This window comes from Montipora foliosa, chromosome 14 (assembly GCF_036669935.1).
Source record: "Montipora foliosa isolate CH-2021 chromosome 14, ASM3666993v2, whole genome shotgun sequence".
Lineage (NCBI taxonomy): Eukaryota > Metazoa > Cnidaria > Anthozoa > Scleractinia > Acroporidae > Montipora > Montipora foliosa.
In genome coordinates this window covers 10,949,782-10,969,781 of record NC_090882.1, presented here as the reverse complement: position 1 = coordinate 10,969,781, position 20,000 = coordinate 10,949,782, and the positions used below count along the sequence as shown (strand labels likewise).

General features: G+C 41.0%; 1 protein-coding gene across 1 annotated transcript in view; it reads left to right on the top strand.

The window, feature by feature from the left end:
• LOC137984579 (low-density lipoprotein receptor-related protein 1-like) overlaps nt 1–20,000 on the top strand; it is a 123,250-nt gene that overhangs the window by 91,185 nt on the left and 12,065 nt on the right. Inside the window, exons 43-56 of the mRNA XM_068831749.1 lie at nt 1–409; nt 2,431–2,801; nt 4,396–4,678; nt 6,300–6,426; nt 8,160–8,500; nt 10,200–10,344; nt 11,344–11,540; nt 12,300–12,443; nt 13,051–13,290; nt 14,440–14,697; nt 15,421–15,615; nt 16,656–16,899; nt 18,026–18,426; nt 19,427–19,552. The exon at nt 1–409 is cut by the window's left edge and continues 213 nt beyond it. Coding sequence (XP_068687850.1) covers nt 1–409; nt 2,431–2,801; nt 4,396–4,678; nt 6,300–6,426; nt 8,160–8,500; nt 10,200–10,344; nt 11,344–11,540; nt 12,300–12,443; nt 13,051–13,290; nt 14,440–14,697; nt 15,421–15,615; nt 16,656–16,899; nt 18,026–18,426; nt 19,427–19,552 — 3,481 coding nt within the window. The remainder of the gene's footprint in view (nt 410–2,430; nt 2,802–4,395; nt 4,679–6,299; nt 6,427–8,159; nt 8,501–10,199; nt 10,345–11,343; nt 11,541–12,299; nt 12,444–13,050; nt 13,291–14,439; nt 14,698–15,420; nt 15,616–16,655; nt 16,900–18,025; nt 18,427–19,426; nt 19,553–20,000) is intronic.

The following is a 20,000-nucleotide window of genomic DNA, read 5'->3' as shown; positions in this document are numbered from 1 at the left end:
TGCAAGGCTGTTAATAACAGCGTGTCACCATTCCTGGCATTTTTACGTCGGTACGAAATTCGCAAGCTCGCAACAGATGGTTCTTGGGAAGGCGAGATAGTGCGCAAGGTTCAAAACGCCTTTGGAATTGATTTTGATTGGTCCGAGCAACGTGTGTATTGGACGGAAGACCGCACGCCACCGCGTGTCAAGCGTGTGTTTTTCAATGGCACTGGTATCGAAGTTGTACTTGATACAGATATATCTAACGTTGAAGGACTCGCGGTCGACTGGGTTGGTAGAAATTTGTACCTTGTGGATAGCATCCAAGCCAAAATCTTTGTTACTACACTTGATGGACACCATAAGAAGACGCTTGTGTCTGAGGGACTACAGGAACCTAGAGCTGTGGTGGTTGATCCCAGTGGTGGTAAGCTGCTTCAAATATCAAGACATTTACTAACTAATTAGAGATTGTAACCAGCCTCCATAGGGTATAGGATGATGATGATTATGCTGACGACGACAACAACGACAAACGATATCGATGATGATAATAAACAATTATTGGATGATGTTTTTGTGATATCCAGGATAATCAAGGTCGAGGTAGGGGTTATCATTCGAAGCCGAAAGCTGAGGCTGATAACCCTTACCGAGACCTTGATTATCCTGGATATCACAAAAACCGAATCTAATAATTGTTTTGATATACATTGAACGAAAAAAAAATGGTTACGACAGTGAGTGGAACTGATAATTTATTTCTAAATGTGTAAAAATGTACAAATCAGCGGCACATAATTCGATTGACAGAAAATTCGTTAGGCAATATGTGAAAAATTGAATAAAAGCTAGTTGAGAACGTAAATGGCAATAAATAAGTCTAACTGAAGCAGTACAAACCCTGGAAGTCATGTTTTTGCTTCTTCACTGACGGCAAGCAACACAAAGCGCGCAAGCCTTTTTACCCTTAGAAATCATGCACCGCAGTCATACGTGATGTGATTACCCGTGACCTTGAGTGTCTTTGACATGATTATTGTATAATCTGCAGCTGGATGGTGTCACAGACGCTGATTTCGAGAATTCACTGTACGCTTTCGGCCAATCAGAAAAGAGATAGTGCCTTCAATGAATAATAATTACTATTATGTTAACATTCAAATATTAAAATATGTCATTCTCACATTTAAAATTCTGTGTCAGCTTCATAACCGAAAAAGGTTTGTCGAGCAAACCTGTCTTAAGTAAAAAAAAAATAAAAAACAGAGATGAACTTTGAAAAACTGAAAGGTTCTCAGAAACTGCAATAGACCAAATCGGCTCAATCAATGTTGTATCCAATTCAAATCTAGGGTTAAGATTCTTTGTGTATTGTATTTGCATTGTTACGTAGCATTCACGTGTGCATACCTATTTATTTTATTATTTATTTATTTATTTATTTATTTACCTGTTTTGCTGTTGATCTAATTTGCTAAATTTGATTGTAAGTTACACAGTCCGCCTCGATTAGCTTTGCTATATGCGGGCTGTGTATTTCTTCAATTTCTTAAATTTAAAGGAAGGATTACGTTTTTACAAACGTTGGCCGTGTAGCACTTATATTTAAACAGACTTAACTGATTAGAGTGTAAGGTGAAGTGCTAGTTTTGTACCCCATTCCAACTAATGGAAATGGGCCCACACAAGGACAGAGAAAAACTCTCTATAAAAAAAACTCAGTATAAAAAAAACTCTCAGAGAAAAACTCTCTATAATGATGATGATGAATTGGGGTTAATATTGAGTTAGCCAATTTGGTCTATGGACCTCTTTAGCTTGTACGTTTTGTTTGCCCATTTCAGAACACGCGTTGTTCCCAGGGGAATTTCCCTTTTGTTTTGACATAAGTTATGCATACATATGCACGTACATAAAACGACATTTGAAAGAAACTGTTCCCTAGAGTAACATCACGTGGTCTAAAATGGGAAAACAAAACGTACAAGCTATGTCCGTCAAGACACAGCCCCTTTACTACTACGTTTATTGCGTTTGACGAAAGATGAAGATCCTTTATAATGTAGTCCCGTAAAATGAGTGTCTTACATTGCCAGGACAATTTTGTTCACCGGACTTCCTTTTCTAAAAGTCCTGAGTATCTTCTTAGGAAGCAAATTTGGACATCGTGAGGCATAACAGTGATGATAGTGGTGGTGGTGGTGGTGGTGATGATGATGATAATAAACTTTATTTTATGAGAGGAAGACTTGGCAGTGTTTCAATTGAAAACTGAGTGTCTCTCTAACTTGCGAGAATTTGTTGACTTGTATTCATGTCTTTTATTTAGTTTCGCAGTTCAAAATCCTCCTGTTTGTTCTTATGCTTACATTGGTTGTGTAAACTAGCCTTAAAGTTCTAATGTAGTATATTCATGGCAACTGCTTTGGCCTTATTCCTCAACAGGTAACTTGTTCTACAGTGACTGTGGAAACAGACCTCATATTGGGAAATGCCCTCTGGATGGCCACTCCACATGTTTAGTTATAATCAGCAAGCACATTGGTCGCCCAAATGATTTGTCTCTCTGCCATGTAACCAAACGGTTATTTTGGGTTGATGCCAAGCGTCACGTGATCGAATCATGTGATTTGAATGGCGCAAACCGTATTCAGCTCACTAAGCTAAATGCACCGCATCCTTTTGCCGTGACTGTATTCGAAGACTTTGTTTATTGGACAGAATGGCTTCCTATGACTATCCACCGTGCGCACAGGCTCACAGGATTACAGCACACAGTGTTGTTGAATTCATCGCACAAACTCACTGGACTCCAGGTAAGTTGACTTCATATTGCGCTTCCATTTTGCTCCCACATTTTAACTTCCACTAAAAATTCCACTATTGCCTCTGATTATTTTCCAGCTATAAAAAGAGGGCCACTGCACGACTTAAGTTGACTGAACACAGTTTTTAAACACTTATACTTCCATCTCTCCCATGTTTATTCCGTTTTTGCCTGGAAGCTCAAACTTGGTCACTTATAAGTGCTACCACGATGGTTTATATTTTTTTACAGTCAATGTGCTATACAGCCTGTTACCATGGTAATGCATCTAGATCAAAACAAGGCCCAAAGGATGTTTATTCTTTAATGATGCAAGTTTCACTCATTAGTGCTTTTTGCAGCATTACTTAAAAAAATAGAAATAAAGTATGTTTAACAGCTGTTATAATAGAATTTCAACAGACCAATTTTTCATAATTCGCTGATAGATGTTTTATAGTGTTCCCAAATTTTTGTCCCGTAAATTTCTGATTTTATTTATGGACGACTCCTTTGTAGTCGGGACTATTTTAATTACAAATTTTGGCAAATTACGACAAAGTTAGTAAAACGGCCAACTGCTATTGGTCTCAAATTTTTGAACGAATGCGCATGCGCATCATTTTGATGGGTTCCTCATTCTCGTCACCAGAGCCTCGGATCGACCCAAGGCTCACGGAAAATCTATGTCAGAGAACATGCGCCGTATGGTTCTTATAGCCAAAACTTGGCTATTTGAACCTTACGGCGCCTGCTCACTCCTGGTGCTAACATGAATGCGCCAATCAGAGACGCTTTTGATTGTTCTTCACGAAAACCAATGGGAAGATACTTTGTTTCAGGGTTCCCCAGAGCTCTTCTCTCCCTCAGTCAAGAGAAGAGCTCTGGGGTCGAGATTGCGGGTTCATCTGAAGGATTTTCACTTCTGAAGAAGTATGACCTTTACGTAATGGAAGCGAATTTACACTGCATTTCAAAGACCATCGCGATATGGAGGAAGCAAAGTTTTTCACCGTACTCACCATATTTGTTTTTGTTTTTCTAAATCCGCGCCGGTCTTCAGTGAATACCGCTGATTGTGGAAAAACTGTGTTCAGCCACCTTACCTTTTGCAATGAGTCGTCAAAGCCTGAATAAGGAGTCTTTTGCAGAGCGTTCCTGTTTCTCGTGGCAACACATTTAAGAAATTTTAAAAGGGTACAGTTTAAAATAGTCATACCATTGTTATGTTGGGATACGTACTTCGACTATTTCGACGTCCGTATGCTTCAAAACGATTTAATACGCTAAGAGCAAACAATGAAGTACGTTAAAACCGACTGGAAAGCACAAGCAACGATAAAAAAAATATATCACACCAAAGATTGGTTACGCATAGTGCCTATAGATTCAAATGACACATGTGTGATCAATACATGCTCCAAGGTTCGAACAACTTCAAAGTTGAATTGTCACTGGTATATCGTATCAATCACCTTAAGGCATCAATGGCAATTAATTCTCCTAGAGACGCTGTTATCATTGACGTTATAAAAGAAACCAACCAGACTTCAAGGCAGGTAAAGCATCAACTCTAAGTAGATTTCATTTCCTTCTTGTTTCAGGTGATCCATCCTTTCCGTCAACCTCCCCTCCCTTCGCCATGCTCTAGCTCACCCTGCTCCAGCCTTTGTTTGCTACGGCCCAAAGGGGGTTACCGATGTGCCTGTGCCGACAACTTTCATTTGGCAAATGATCACAAGACATGCCTAGACAGCTGTTCCAATAGTGATTTCATCTGTGCAAATGATCACTGCATACCCAGGGTGTGGCGCTGTGATGGAGATGATGATTGTGGCGATGGCTCTGATGAACCTCCCTCCTGTCCACCAAGACACTGTCCTCCAGGTAAGTGTACTGTTTCATGTTTTTTGCACGATGCAAATTTTCTTGCCAGTTGCGTCACAGTTTCGTTGCGGAAGAAATTGCACGAATAGTTTCGTAGAGCTACACACCCTCGTATATTTTTGTTGTTGATAGTCTTTACCAGAAAAAAAGAGAAAGAGGATTCCACTTTCCGCAGCTCTTCTTGTAACACTGCAAACAGTTTTCCAAATGCTGCATGATATAACGTCTCGTACGCAACATGCTACGCAACGTTTTGTAGCATCAGCAACAGCAAATGTTGCGCGAAACTTTGCTCAGCTAGCACCCTTCAAGTATAACTTCAATTACTTGCATCCTTAAGTTAAACTTTTGTCTCAACGAAATTGCGAGATAAGGTTGACTCTTTTTGCGGATATTGATTTATTTTGATTTCTGCCTCGGTCAATTCCGGTCCAAAACGGCTTTTGTTGATCATTTTTTCTCAAAGCTGCAAAAAAATTTTCAGCTTGCTTTATTGCTGACGCGTACCTTGACCATATTAGGTATAGCAGGTATATGAACTGATAGCCTGTGTCCGGCGAGCCAATGAAAATGTTGGAAATTTGATATCCGTAGTTCAGTTTCTAATAATATCCAATTTTAGTATCACCCAACTAGTGGACTAATGCAAATCCTGCATTTTGATTGGCTACCCTACTAGAGGACTATTAGTAATAGTCCTCGAGCAGCGAAAAGCGTGACGCTTCCTTTCGTTTTATTCCCAAATAAATATTTCTTCAACTTGCATTTGCTAACTTCGCTATTGCCTTTTCTGTCCGACTAGTTGGGTGATACTAAAACAATTAGACCCTTCGCCCTCAAGGGTCACAGGTCAATAGCCCTTGCTACGGGTCTAATTGTTAAGTAACACCTCCTGAGGAAAAGACATGATCAGAGGTCATGGTTAACAAACAAAGCGTAAATACAAGAACGAAAAAATTTGGTTTTCGTCAATCTGTTGTACTTCTACTTGAGGTTGCGTCGTTGTGTTACACATGTAAACCCCAAAACCCAAAAATGGCTGCAAGGACAAAAGCAACGAAACAAAAACGCGAACTTATTAGCAGATGTGATGTATTTATGAAGATAATTTAGTTTTGTGCATTTCATTGGTGTTAACATCCTTTCGCTTGTATCGTACATGTAAACAAGACTTAAAAGGATAACCTCTTAAAAGTCTGAACAAACGAACTAAACAAAAGCCTGTTGTTACTTGTGAAAAAAATCGTCCCATTATCGTCTGACGTCACTAAACGATTTTGTTTCATCTCTCTCATTTTGTTTCATCTCTCTCATCTCTGACGTCACTAAACGATTTTGTTTCATCTCGGGAATGTACGTAATTCTCTGTGATTATAGCGGTTTTCAAATGAGTTTCGTAAAACCAAAACCAAAGTAATTACTTTGGCCAATCAGAAAGGACGGAGACAATCCAGCAAACCAATCAAAACTCAAAGTAATTACACGTAGCCGACACAAAGCGTGATTGGTTGAAAAAGTGGCGCGAGAACTTTGAACCAATCACTGAGTGAAGTAATGTAAAACCAAAGTAATTTGCTAATTACTTTCGACACAATTGAAAACCGCTCTACCTTGATTCCAGGAATGTTTCAGTGCGAGAATGAGACGTGTGTATCCATCATCAAAGTCTGCAATGGCCACAATGATTGCTCGAACGGTGCTGACGAAATGTCCTGCGCAGCACGACAGTGCGCACCTTTTCAATTCAGGTTTGTCCTTATTGTTTAAAGAGCTAATGCCATCCAACGCACATGCTCCGGGTGGTGAGGAACCTTTTGAAAACGTCGGCTTGTTTTTTTCAAATTCCATCGAGTTTGAGTAGCTTATATTCAACGCGTTCATCTTCCGAAACTTATGAAGAGAACTTTGTGCAGTGTGGTTTACATGTTTTTATTTACGTCACAGCAGTCATGTGTGTTGTGGACGGGGAGCATTGTCGATGTCTTAAAGTAAATAGGGATTATAAGCACTAAACGTTTTGGCGCACCGGTGGCTCAGTTGGTTGAGCATCGATCGGGCTGTCATGCGGGAGGTCGTGAGTTCGACTCCGGCCGGACCAACACTCAGGCTCTTAAAATAACTGAGGAGAATGTGCTGCCTTTGTAATTACATCTGCAAACGGTTAGACTTTCAAGTCTTCTCGGATAAGGACTGTAAACCGGAGGTCCCGTCTCATAACCCTTGTTGGAAATGAAATAGTATGGGACGTTAAAGAACCCACTCACTGTTCGATAAGAGTAGGGGACGTAGTCCCCGGTGTTGTGGTCTAACCTAAGCTGGACGGGGGCATCTTTCACTTCCATGAAAATTAATTGTAAACTGCGTAACAAGCAGTCTGGCTAAAGTCCCCCACAAAAGTATTGTAAAATTAGTCCTAAAAAGCCCCGTGGGGGAGAGACTAATAGCAAATAATTGTATTGTATTGTATTGGCGCCTCGGATGGAAACTGGGCGTGAACATTTCGTATGCGAGGACAGCAGCGTAAGTGTGCCTCCTAGAATTTTTTATACTAATGGTCTCCAAAAGAGGAAAAATTCTTAGCAACGTAAATGCGGTAGCATCAAGTCAAGGCGAAAAGAAAAACAACTCACTTCCGGTTGCTGTCCGTGGTTAAAAAAAACACCTCTCACGCTTAAGCTCCACAACACTGGCAGCTTCTGCAAGTACCGGAGCAGAAATTACGTAAAACAAAAGAAACGAAAGACAGAAAACAAAACAACTCCAAATAAATACTAATCCCAAGTGACCAAAACACAATGCTTTCCCGTACTGCAGAAGGACCCACAATACTGCGCGCAGCACTGAAAACGGCAGGATGTCGAACAGGTGGTAATTTTTGGTGCTGAAATATCATGAAATCCGTTTTATGAGATACAGTCACACAAGCCTAAGATGGAGAAATAGAAGCGGTCAAGGAGGAAGTGTTGTCTTCAAGAAAAAAAACTATTTACCACTAGGAGTGGTAATTTGACACACAAACAGGGCCGCCATTTTAAGACATCAAAATGAATTCAATAAACCCTTTATAGAGATCACGATGACGCTTAGTAAGGTTTTGTGTTGTTTAGAGGCCTTTGATGGCAGAAATAAGAAAGATTTAAGGTAAGAAAGTTGAAGAGAGGTTTTGCACGGCAGCCATGTTGCATGGCAGGAACAATAGATTCTTTTTCGTATGGGAACAAATGTTCTTTGTAATGAAAAATATTTTCATTGTTCCTGCCATGCAACATGGCTGCTGTGCAAAACCTCTATTCGGTAAGTACACCCCCCAGTAAATTTACCTTCAGCTAAATTGTTGCCACTCACTTTATTTTATAATAGAAACAATCATAGCGACTATGAAAACTCGCTATTGCGAATTTTACCTTTTAGAGAAATAGTTAGAAAATTTTAAAGAATTGAAAGATACATTTTTACTAAATCTTTTTTTCGGTTTCTCCAGGTGCACCAACCGAAAATGCATCTTCATACCACAAGTTTGCAATGGTATCAATGATTGTGGTGACAATTCAGACGAACTACACTGTAAGAACGCAACATGCGCTGTAGACCATCACATTTGTCCAAATGGACGCTGTATTTCCCGCAAATGGCTTTGTGATGGAGCCAACGATTGCGGAGATGAAAGTGATGAGTCCCCGAGCATCTGTGGGAACCACACTTGTGACGCTGTCACGCAATTTCATTGTAATGCGTCGCACAAGTGCATTCCTAAGGTTTGGAAGTGTGACGGGCATGACGATTGCAATGATGGGTCGGACGAGAGTTTGGAGACATGCGCAGGTATGTGACCTTTCTATGTCACTTTTTTACTTGTCTTCATGGTTGATGCAGTTAAATGTCGAAAGTAACCAGTAGTCTATTCTGGAGTTCCTGTCAGTGTGTATTTTCTAACCAAGTCTTAAGGCATAATTGTTTTGCTGATCATTACTTTTCAAACAAGTGTCGTGAAACCAAAACCCAAATAGTGATCAGTTTGGCCATTCCCTTTCAAAAATAATACAGTCATGTCCTATAGAGTGTTTTCACTCACGTGACCTGCAGCCACATTGGATTGCTGAACCAAAAGAAAGTATTTGCATAAAAATAGGGTTCAATTCCCGAAGGATTAGTTTGGTACACCATCGTTTAGGATCACCAACATGGCCGCCGTGACGTCACGGGAAATACAATCGGTAATGCAATCTGCCTGTTCCATAAGGGCAATTTGACGTGCCTCAATTTTTCTTTTTTTGTTTTTTTTTGTCTTGTTTTGTTGTTGTTGTTGTTGTTTTTTTTTTTTTTGGGGGGGGGGGGGGTAGGGGGGGGGATTTGCTCAGACTGAGTCAAGGGATACTTACAAAAATCACAAATGAAAGTCACTAACCAAAGAAATGGTTTTTTTCGAGCAGGGGTGGTACTGTGGTGAGAGCACTCACCTCTCACCCGCCTGTCACCACTGTGGCCTGGGTTCTCTTCCCAGACTTGGCATCTCATGTGGGTTGAGTTTGTTGGAACAGAGGCTTCGTCCGTTCTTATCACCAGAGCCTCGGATCGACCCTAAGCTTTGGGAAACTCTATGTTGGAGAACATGCGCCGTAGGGTTCTCATGGTCAAAAATTGGCCATTTGAACCTTTCGGCTCCTGCTCACTCTTCGTGCTAACATGAATGCACCAGTTAGAGACGCTTTTGATTGTTCTTCACGAAACCCAATGAGAAGACAGTTTGTTTCAGGGTTCCCCAAAGCTCTTCTCTCCTTCAGTCGAGAGAAGAGCTCTGGGGTCGAGATTGAGGCTTCGGCTATGTGTATTCTGCTCGAGTGGTAATTTGTTCATTTGATTGTCTTCATCAGTTCTGATTGTCCAAAATTACGTTTTTACTTTAGATGTGTGGTCTTCAATTATAAAAAGAACCCTCTATTGTCCTTTAATACCATTTCAGTATTTTAAGCACTGAATGATGCATTGTCAATTTTTTTTTCCTGGGACACTCCGTATATAAGTTAAATTTCTGGATTCCTAGTTCGCAATTTTTCATCCCTAACAACTTGTTTTATGTGAAGTAAGTACAACAGCGCGAAATTTGTAGACGTAACTGTCGTTTTTGCTTAAATTCCCTCCTGCCTCAGTAGTGTAATGCATTAATGGGGGAGCGGAAGGTTAGGAACAAGACAATTGGTTAAAATACCCCTCCTGTCTAGTATAGAAATCCTTTTCCTGAACAGAACGGCTTTGAATTTGTTTGATAATTATCCTCATTTGTTATTTTTGACTTGTTACTTCCATGAAAAGCCTTATGTCGAAGACCTTGGTGCTGTAGATTATCTTCTTCTGTACAGGGAATATCTGTCTTTTCTGTAATTAGAGATTAGGAACTTCACAGCGTGCAGCGTGTCCCCAAACAGTGTTGTGAAGTAATTCTGTGCACGTTGCGTTTGCATGTACTCAGAGGCTAATTCTAAGCTTCGTTCCTGTTTTAATTTTTCCTTGCTCACTTTTTAAGGGTACCAGTGTGGCCCTGATACTTTCCAGTGCCGCAATAAACGCTGCATTCCACAAGACTGGAGATGCGATTCTGAACATGATTGTGAAGACGGTTCAGATGAAGTTCGATGTCCACTTCACACCTGCAGTAACGATGAATTTAGGTTGGTTCCGTCTCTGTCAATGAAAATGCGCCTTTGAAAAACACATATGCCCTTTAAATTAGTAGAAGTAACTGAAGAATTTTGAATAACACTCCAGGGTTTCAAAAACGTGGTTTTAACAACGGAGTTGATAATGCGAATCGATTCGCTCTGACGAAGGTCTAACGCTCGAAACGCCAGCTTTTAGAATCCCTGTACGGTGGTCAATTTACATTATCAACTCCGTTGATAAAACCACATTTTTGTGTACTACTTCCCCACCGACGCAGCACCACAGTTTCTTTAGAAACTACCCCCTTTACTCCAGGGTTTCAGTTTGTTTTCATTGTCCCGTCAGAATTAGTTGAAACCCTTGATAATCTGAAAGAGTTTCCAGGGCAAGTAAATGTTTTTTTACTTTTTATCGCTTAGGTTCTCGTGTAAGTTATCCAAGTAATAAAGCATTTTTCCAAGGCTGCCACATCCTCGAATGGTCGCTCTTTGGGTCTTGATTTAAACATTCCCTACTGAAGTTTAGGAAATGCAAGATTAATCGTTCTTGCGACATTTTGCACTAACCTTTACTTAGGATGTATCAAAACCTATAGGTTTCCTTCCATGGTATTTAAGGCTGGTTAGCGCTAACCATGCTTCGAGCAACTCGGGCCATTTCATTTGTATGCATGCGGAATAAGTAAATCAGTGTGACTGCTGGTGTTCAAGTAAAGTATTTAAGGTTAATGTGGTCATTTTAGGCAGTTTGCTTTACCCTTTTTGCACTGTGCACCACTTGCTTTCAACCTTCATCCACCACAACTGCCATTAATCTTTAAAAAGTGTTGAAATAGGGTGGAGTATTTGATCACTTTGTGGAAGTTGTATGATCTGTTACATATGAGAAACAGCTTGCCCGTGAGAAACTGCAATTTTGTCACTTGGTAAATTTTTGACAATACCTTAACTAATTTTGATTGAGAAGTCTTGCCACTTAAATAACCCTGTACTAACATGCTTTTTTAGGTGTAGTTCGGGTCGATGTATCAACAGTGAATGGTTGTGTAATGGTGATGATGACTGTGGGGATTTCACCGATGAACAGCATTGTGTCAATACATCTTGTCGAGCCAACCAATTCCAGTGTGCCACTGGTGAATGTTTTCCGAACCTATGGAAATGTGATGGATACAGGGATTGCGAAGATGCCTCCGATGAGCAGGGTAAGAAATTTGTATTATCTTGAGTTAATATATTTCCGGGTAAGCACCTTCCTCTCCTGAGTATGATGTTAGATGCCAAGAAAAGTCAAGAGTGGCCTCCGTTGCTGAAGTTGGGTCCAGCATTTCTCCCAGTGTCTGTTATCACCCTCCTTATCTCCCTAGGCTGGGGAGACCCGAACAAGAAATATAGCAAACGGCTTCCACTTTACACCGACACAATGCAGCTGGTATAAATGATGTTCACTGCGAGATTTGAATCTGCTCTCATGGTGGCTGGCAAATCCACTAACAGAGTATGATAGAACAGTCTTTGTATACATTTCTTTTTTTTTTTTTAATGGTGGATGCACTGAGTACTATAAGTTCATGCTCCTAGCAACTAGTTTTAAGAACTGCAATGCTCACTCAAAGCTTATATTTTGTGACATTTGCACGATGTGTCACCTTAAGTGTGACTTTCCCCTTATTTTAAAGTGCGCGATGGAGAGGGAAAAAGACAAGAGGTATACCGACCAACCAAATAGTCATCTTGTCGGTTAAGGTCACGTGTCCATCCACAGTCTAACTGAAAACTTTTGGAATCAAAACTTGCGACCACAGAAGACCTCAGCAATGCCAAAATATGACATTTTGAAGTTTGATGTTCTCTTTATTGTTTTCCCTTTCATCTTCGCTCTATTTTAAGTTAATTTTTTCTTGTAATGATGATTGTCACTCATTGTATTTAGACGAATTGATTTGATGTTTTCTTGCTATCAGGATGTCCAATGCATTCCTCAAATGCTCGGCGATGCCTACCGCAACACTTTGTCTGCAACAACACAATGTGCATCCATAAAGTTTGGGTATGTGATGGAGAGGATGACTGTGGAGATGGAAGCGATGAATCTGCGAACTTCTGCAGTGAGTAATTTTTAAATTGAAAATTTTACTTTTGAATGAGAATCAAAATGGCAGCCGGCCTGTAATTGGTTGGGTTTTGCTATGCTTGCCAGCAGTGGTAACGTTTGATCTAGGATTTGTTTTTCGATTTACTTTTGTAGTCACCGGTTTCCTTCTGTTCCAAATCTAATCCGCGACAGTTTACACACAAGTCAGTTTACTTTTTCTTTGAGGCGTTGTGATAATTATGGGCAACCTAAGTCTTAGCCATTTCATTTGTTGTTTCTCCCGGATATATGGTTTGCAGGAAATATTAAACAAGCAATACCAGGCCAATTTTGCAGGGAATCTGCCATGTCAGCCCCGGTGGTTTCGCATGCGCACAACTCGATGTGAGATCCATAATGACGCATATTGAATTCGGATCTTAAATCATATACTTCATGCAAAAAGCGACGCCTATTATCTTGTTCATGATCAGTGGAATGTTCGCATCTTTGTCAACCATATGAATGACGCTTTGATCAAGAAGATAACCCAAAAACATTTTGTTTTTCTTCAGAAATAGCACAGGACTGATCCGAACTAAAGAAGATAATCTAATCTCTTGTTATATCGTTTTCTGTAGGGGCCCACGGCTGTGGTCACACAGAATTTCGTTGTAAAAACAACGTGTGTATCCCGAAATGGCAGTACTGTGATGGAGTTGATCAGTGTGGAGATGGATCAGATGAACTGACATGCCCAGTGACAAGCCATGGATGTAGCTCTACCCAATTCAAGTGCACTAACCGGAAGTGTATTGCAAACACTTTTGTGTGTGACAGTAGAGATGATTGCGGAGACGCCTCTGACGAGAAGTACTGTGGTAAGATTGTCCAAATTTCCGGCTATTGTGTTATACGTTGCAAGAACACATTGTGATCTTTGGATATTCCATGGTAGATTGGGAACCCGACTGTCGTAAAATGCCATTTCTAGTGTTGAGAAACCTTGTCGGTGTCTTCTTATTAGGTTTGTACTAAATGGCCGATTAGAGCGGTTTTCAATTGAGTGTCGAAAGTAATTAGCTAATTACTTTGGTTTTGCATCTACTTCACTCAGTGATTGGTTGAAAGTTTTCGCGCCACTTTTTTTAACCAATTAGAAGTGAAACCAAAACCAATTGTGGCTCGCGCGTGCACATTTTCCCGCCTTTTGTGTCGGCTACTTGTAATTACTTCGAGTTTTGATTGGTTTGCTGGATTGTCTCCAACCTTTTTGATTGGCCAAAGTAATTACTTTGGTTTTGGTTTTACGGCACTCGATTGAAACTCGCTCTATGTTGTCATCTTATTTGTCCAGACGAGGGTCTAACTCTGGAATGTCTTATTTTGTTACTCTCTTTGAAGTTTTCTACTTGCCTTATCGGTCCGATTTTTTTGCTCTAATCACTCTGCAGGGAGGCGACAACTTTTTTTTTAAGTAACAGTGAAAAGCAGTAGAAGAGTGCGGGATGGAGCCTTTTTTGTTTATTGATAACTCTCTTTACGGAGTTGCTGTTAACAGTTACAGTAAACTGTACAGTTACTGTAAACTTTCGTTACATGGTTCTTAAAAGATGCCAACTACGTTAATGGAGTGTCAATAACAGTCTTGGCAAGTGTGTCAGGTGGTATCTCGCTTCTTCGATTCTTGGGGTGCAGGGTTGGCGCAGTGGTGAGAGCACTCATCTCCTACCAATGTGGCCCGGGTTCAATTCCCAGATTCGGCGTCAAATGTGGGTTGAGTTTGTTGGTTCTCCACTCTGCACCGAGAGGTTTTCTCCGGGTACTCCGGTTTCCCTTCTCCTCAAAAACCGACATTTGACTTGCTTTGTGTTAATTGTTAATTTCAGTTTACAGTGTCCCCAATTAGCGCTCCAGCGCTAGAACGACTAGACACTTAAAAAAGTTCATTTCCTTTCCTTTCCTTTCAGTCCAACTATTACCATTAGATTTGCGTCATCCCTGTTGTTCTTGTTTTCTTTTCTCCGAAGGCGCAAGAAACAAGTCTTGTGATTCCGATAATGGTGGATGTGAACAGAACTGTACCACTGTGGATGGAGCTGTAGTGTGTGAATGTTGGAGCGGCTTTCAGCTTTCTACTGACACCAGGAAGTGCATGGACATAGACGAGTGTCAGACGTTTGGTGCTTGCAGCCAGCTTTGTGTGAACACGCGTGGAAGCTACAAATGCCAGTGTGAACTGGGCTATGTCAGTGTTGGTGTGAACAACAAGCACTGCAAAGCTCAAGGTGCGTTCAAAAATCCTTATTGTTTGCGCAAATCCCAATGCAGGGCGTTGGCTACTCTGTCGTTTCTCTTTTGATAATGGGGTTAAAAGCACGCAATGTTCTCTTCCGGTTTCTGTCCGAACATGGACGGAAACCGGAACAGAACATTTTGCATGCCAGGTCAGTGGTTTGTCCCAGCTTTTTAAAGTAATCGTCGCTAATTCTTGGGTTTCACTCACGTGATCAACAGCCATGTTTTTCATGGTAAACAAAAGAAGACGTTAGCATAATAATAGCGTTCAATTCCCGGAGGATTGGATCGGGACACCAACATGGCCGCCATTTCATTATTTGGGGACACCAACATGGCGGCCGTGATGTCATGTGAAATCCAAGAATAGAGAAAAAATACTCAACGATACAACTGTGATAGTATCAGGACTAGTTACTAGAAAAGCAGCTCACTTCCGGTTGCTGCCCGTGGCTCAAAAACGTCCCTATCTTAAGCTCTCCATTCTTTTTGTGTCTTTTGTACACTCACGTAACAGAAGGCACGTGCGGCATAACGTCATTCTGTTATCTATCTTTCTTGAGCATTTGCAGCAAAACACTTATGCGTAGGAGTTATTTGCAGGTCACATGGTGGGCTCTCGACCAATGAAAAAGAAGGAAAAACTCTTCGAGTCCTTTCACCGGAATACATGAATCATTATGATTATGAACCAAAAAATTCCCATTTTTCAGGTGAACCAGCATCTCTTCTATTTCCAAGGGGTAGTGACATTCGAATCTTGGGTCTGGATGGCAATGATACAGGATCATATGATATCATAGCACACAGCCAGGCCGCCATGAGTGCTTTAGGGATCTGGTGGGAACAGCACTTGGTATTCTGGACTGACCTGAAACAAGGAACAATCAAACGAGCCAAGATTCCGGGTAAGGCTTTTTGGTGTTGCCTGCCAGGCTTATTTCCTGTTGCGTTTGTGGTCCTTTTCTGATGCCGTTGGACCGATAGTCAACCTTTTGTTTCTAAGTACAATTTCCGAGTTGCGATCATACAACTAAGAATCACATTAATCGTAAAGTTAGGCCTTTTGGAATAAGGGAAATTCGTTGTTCATAGAGCAACCAAGAAGTGCCACTGTGATCAAAAAATTACTTCCTTTTTTTCCTTCTGGGCTACGGGTCTAATTGTTAATTATCCCGCTTTTGGGTGGAGCCCATCAAATAGTTCCTTTGTCTACACTTATTCCTTGAGTCAACCCTTTCCCGAGAATATTTATTTTTAGAACAGAGTTCGCCCGTGAAAAGTGTCTTATTTCCATGGCGCAACGCAAAAAAAACATTCCAGCGTGATGTTTGTTTGTTGGGTTTTATGACTTAAAACAACAACACCGTCATAGCTCTGTTTTGATTGGGCTTTTAACCTCGAAATCCCCCCCCCCCCCCTTCCCCCCCATCCTCCCACGAGAGGCATTCTATTTATAACTCTACTCGAGTAAAAGTTGACTCCAAGGCCTCCATTTGATGGGCTCCTGCCTGTTGACATTGAATGCGGGTAGCTGGGAGCCACTATGGGGACCAAAAAACCTTTTCTCAAGTTGTAATTGGTCAACAGGGAGCTTTAGCAACGACGACGGGAACGGCAACGAGAACGTCATCTCAAAACATAAATTCTCATTGTTGTAATCACTTCACGACTATTCCATGCTTTTTAATATGACAAAGGTATGACAGTCCCTCAGGAATGAAAACGTTATGAGCAGCGCTTAATTTAGGGGAGAAAATGAACATTTATCTCCAAGTGTTGTCGTCCTCCATAAAACCTCACTTGTTTTCCTGACGACGGCAAAGAAATGGACAAAAGTGAAAAACGCATGTGCAGAGCGTGCAAAGCTGTTGTTGTTTCCCGCTAAACATGCAAATTTGTTTATTTTTCGCCATTAGCATACATTTGCATTTGCTTTGTCTTGCAGAAAGAATGGATCCAAACGATCGAACTACTCGAGCAGTCAAACAGGAAATACAGGACCTAAAATTGCCTGTGGGCAGAGCCCAGGGACTTGCAATTGATTGGTTGAGCGAGAATATTTATTGGACTGACACAAAGAAACGCGCCATTGAAGTAGCAACCAAAGATGGTTACTATAGATACAAACTGTTTTCTTACTCTGAATCTAGAAACATGCCGTACGCCTTGGTCCTCGATCCGCCGAATAGGTAATTTGAAAAAACAACAACAATAATTGAGAGATTTAGTGTCGCATTTACGGCAAACGGCAAATGTCAGGCTGAAATTTGCGTTGTGCCAAGAAATAAGGAAACTGGTTTAATTGTAGCTCATTTGTCGCCTGTTGTCTACAGTTATATACTCCTCAGAATATGCGTTTGTGATTGGTCAATGACGAATGCTTCAATAGGTTAAAGATCGCAATGTGGAAGTTGCTATGGAAGCAGCGATGGTAGCAGCGTGGAAGATTGCCCACGGGATCAACGGCCATGTTCTTCAATGAAAACAAAAGAAAAATATTTGTGTAGTTTTAGAGTTGAATTCCCTGAGGACTGTGTCGGGACACCAACATAGCCGCTGTTACTCGGGCTTATTTGTTCCAAATTGCACTCCAAATCATGCGAGTGCCTTTACTATTTACACTGCTGAGCACCAATCAGATTGCAAGGATGACCAGCGATTCTAATTGGATGAAATAAATCACGAAATGGGCTCGGGTTCATGCGATTTCCTATGCATATCTTGAAATTTCTAACTCAACAGAGAAGATTTAGAATAAGAGAGTTTTCATGCTTCGTGACAAGCAGAAGTCCGCTGTTTGCCGTTGTACATTGATTGACATAATGCTAAATCTCTGAATTGGAGAAGATTGTGTTTGCGTCTAAAAACACTCGGCTACGCCTCGTGTTTTTAAACCCGAAAAAACTCTGTTGCTCGTTTTTTAAACATTATTTACTATTCCGGGTAGTGGCCAGCGGATTATCGTTTTTCCAAAATGGCGACCGGCCGCTACGAGACCTGAAGGTATGCATAGTGAAAGGACATTCGACTTCAAAAATATATATATATATATATATATATTTTTTTTTTTTTTTTTTTTTTTTTTACTTCTAAACTATTTCTAGGGGTACTCCATGGAGTGGTACTCCATGTTTTGTCCTTAACCAAGCACTTCACTTTGCTGTAATTGTGTTCTTTAAGATCATACTATTGTTGTTGTTGTTGTCGAAGCTGGCGATATAGTCTTTTTGCTGCGATTACGTGGCAGACCCGGGGTTTCTATTCAATTGTGATTTCTCTTTTTGTATCCTCAGTTTACTTTATACTACTTTTCAGCCGTATGTACTGGTCAGAGGTTGGTTACCAGCCAGCTATTAACACAGCACTTATGGATGGAACAAACCGAGAATTTCTTGTACACAGCAAACTAAAATGGCCGCTTTCTTTGGCCCTTGACGCTCCAGCATCGAGGCTTTACTGGTGTGACTCAAAACTAAGGAGTTTGGAGTCCATTGGTCTAAACCAAAGTGATAGGCACCTTGTGAAGAAATTCACCGAGCGTGACACTCCGATAAGTGTTGTGTTGCACGAGAACAGTTTGTACGTCATTACCCAATCCGGTACGCTTTTCCTGTTGCATAAGTTTGGCAAAGGTCCGTTGACAGCTCTCGCGCATGGGCTCAAGCGTTCTGTCGGGCTGGTGGTGTTTCAGCAGCAGCAACAACGCAAACTTCAAGGTGAGGTCAATGGTCAGAGAACTAGCGATGCCTCTTTTTACGTTGCCCATTCTATAGTGGAACGGAGTCAATTATTTGTGTTACTCACCAGAACTGTGAGTAGAGATGTATGCACGTTATGCTTTGGGGGAATTTAATTAGAAATGGGGGATTCAGGGTAGCGTAGCGGTTAAGCTTGGTTTTCACTACGCGACGCAATCACAAGCACAAGCATATGAAGCTTATGCAAGTGAAAACGAACGTCGACATAAGTATCAAAATCAACCACGGCATCCGCCATTTTGTTCAAATGCTTTGACGTGGGGAATCTGGAGCGAGTGCTTTAATTGGCCATTAATTTGCTTATGCTGTGTTTCGTTTTTACACGACGCAAGCGAGCGCAAGCACAAGGAAAAGGAAAAATTTTGATCCTGCTTGTGCTTATGCTAGCGTAAACCCCGTCTTGACGATGAAATAAGCGCTCTTATGCTTTCGCTTGTGCTTGTGTCGCAATTGAAACCAGACTTTATCAATCGCACCTCCCACCTCCGCCGCGCGGAGTCAACCCCGGCTTCGGCCATGAAGTCGTAAGCTGGCCGTGGTTCAGTCGATCTCAAACTGACTCCCAGGGTTTTCTCCGGGTACTCCGGTTTTCCTCCCTCATTTAAATCGACGCTCAGTCAATTACACCCGACTGCGGCGGATACCGTCGAGAGGGACAACCTGTGATACCCTTCCCTTTCATTGAATTGTATGTATATGTTACGGCTGTGATTTAAGAGGAACGACAAGCCTTTGTTCCTTTTGTTTGTACAGAATTTTGCTTTCCAACAAGTCCGTAAAGTGATTAAATTTCAAGTGCAACTCTTGAGGGCGTCTGGGTAAAGTGTTACCTCATTCTTACCTAAAAACGTTTTTAGTCACATAAAAATATGACTGAAGTAAACTCGGAACCACTTCTAATGCTGTTTGCTTGGATTTTTTGCACAACATCTTACCACAATGTTTATTACCTACCCAGGTATCGTAAATTACTGTGCAGTCAGCAAGAACAAGTGTTCTCATTTGTGTCTCCCTGGACGTGGAAAACCTGTGTGCAAATGTCCCACAGGAGACCCAGGAAAATCAGGCGCAGATTGTCAATCTCGTAAGTATTTTCGTTTTTATTTGAGATTACCGAAATGAATCCATGTGCCAATTAAAGAGATAACTATATAGAAAATGATAACTAGCATGTATTGGTATTCCGGGTGATCCAAAGTGCTTTTAGTTTGATAACCAAGTAATTACCATTAAGTGAGTATGATACCAAAAATTATGCGGATCAAGGCGTGATTCTTACTATCCTACCAACCCCAATTGAACAATCGTCTTATGTGTTCATTCTATGCTCTGAAAAAGGTGCTTCATTACGTTTCCAACTTTTTCAAAAATTTGCAGCTACAATAACGTAGTTTGATTTTACGTCATCTGTTGTTGAATTGTTGACGTCATGATTAGTAGGCGAATGACGTTGGTTTGTCGGCTAGCTGGAATTTTCGCGGCGAGGCGTGTGAGCCAATCCAATTTGTAGGACTGAATATTTTGAATGATTA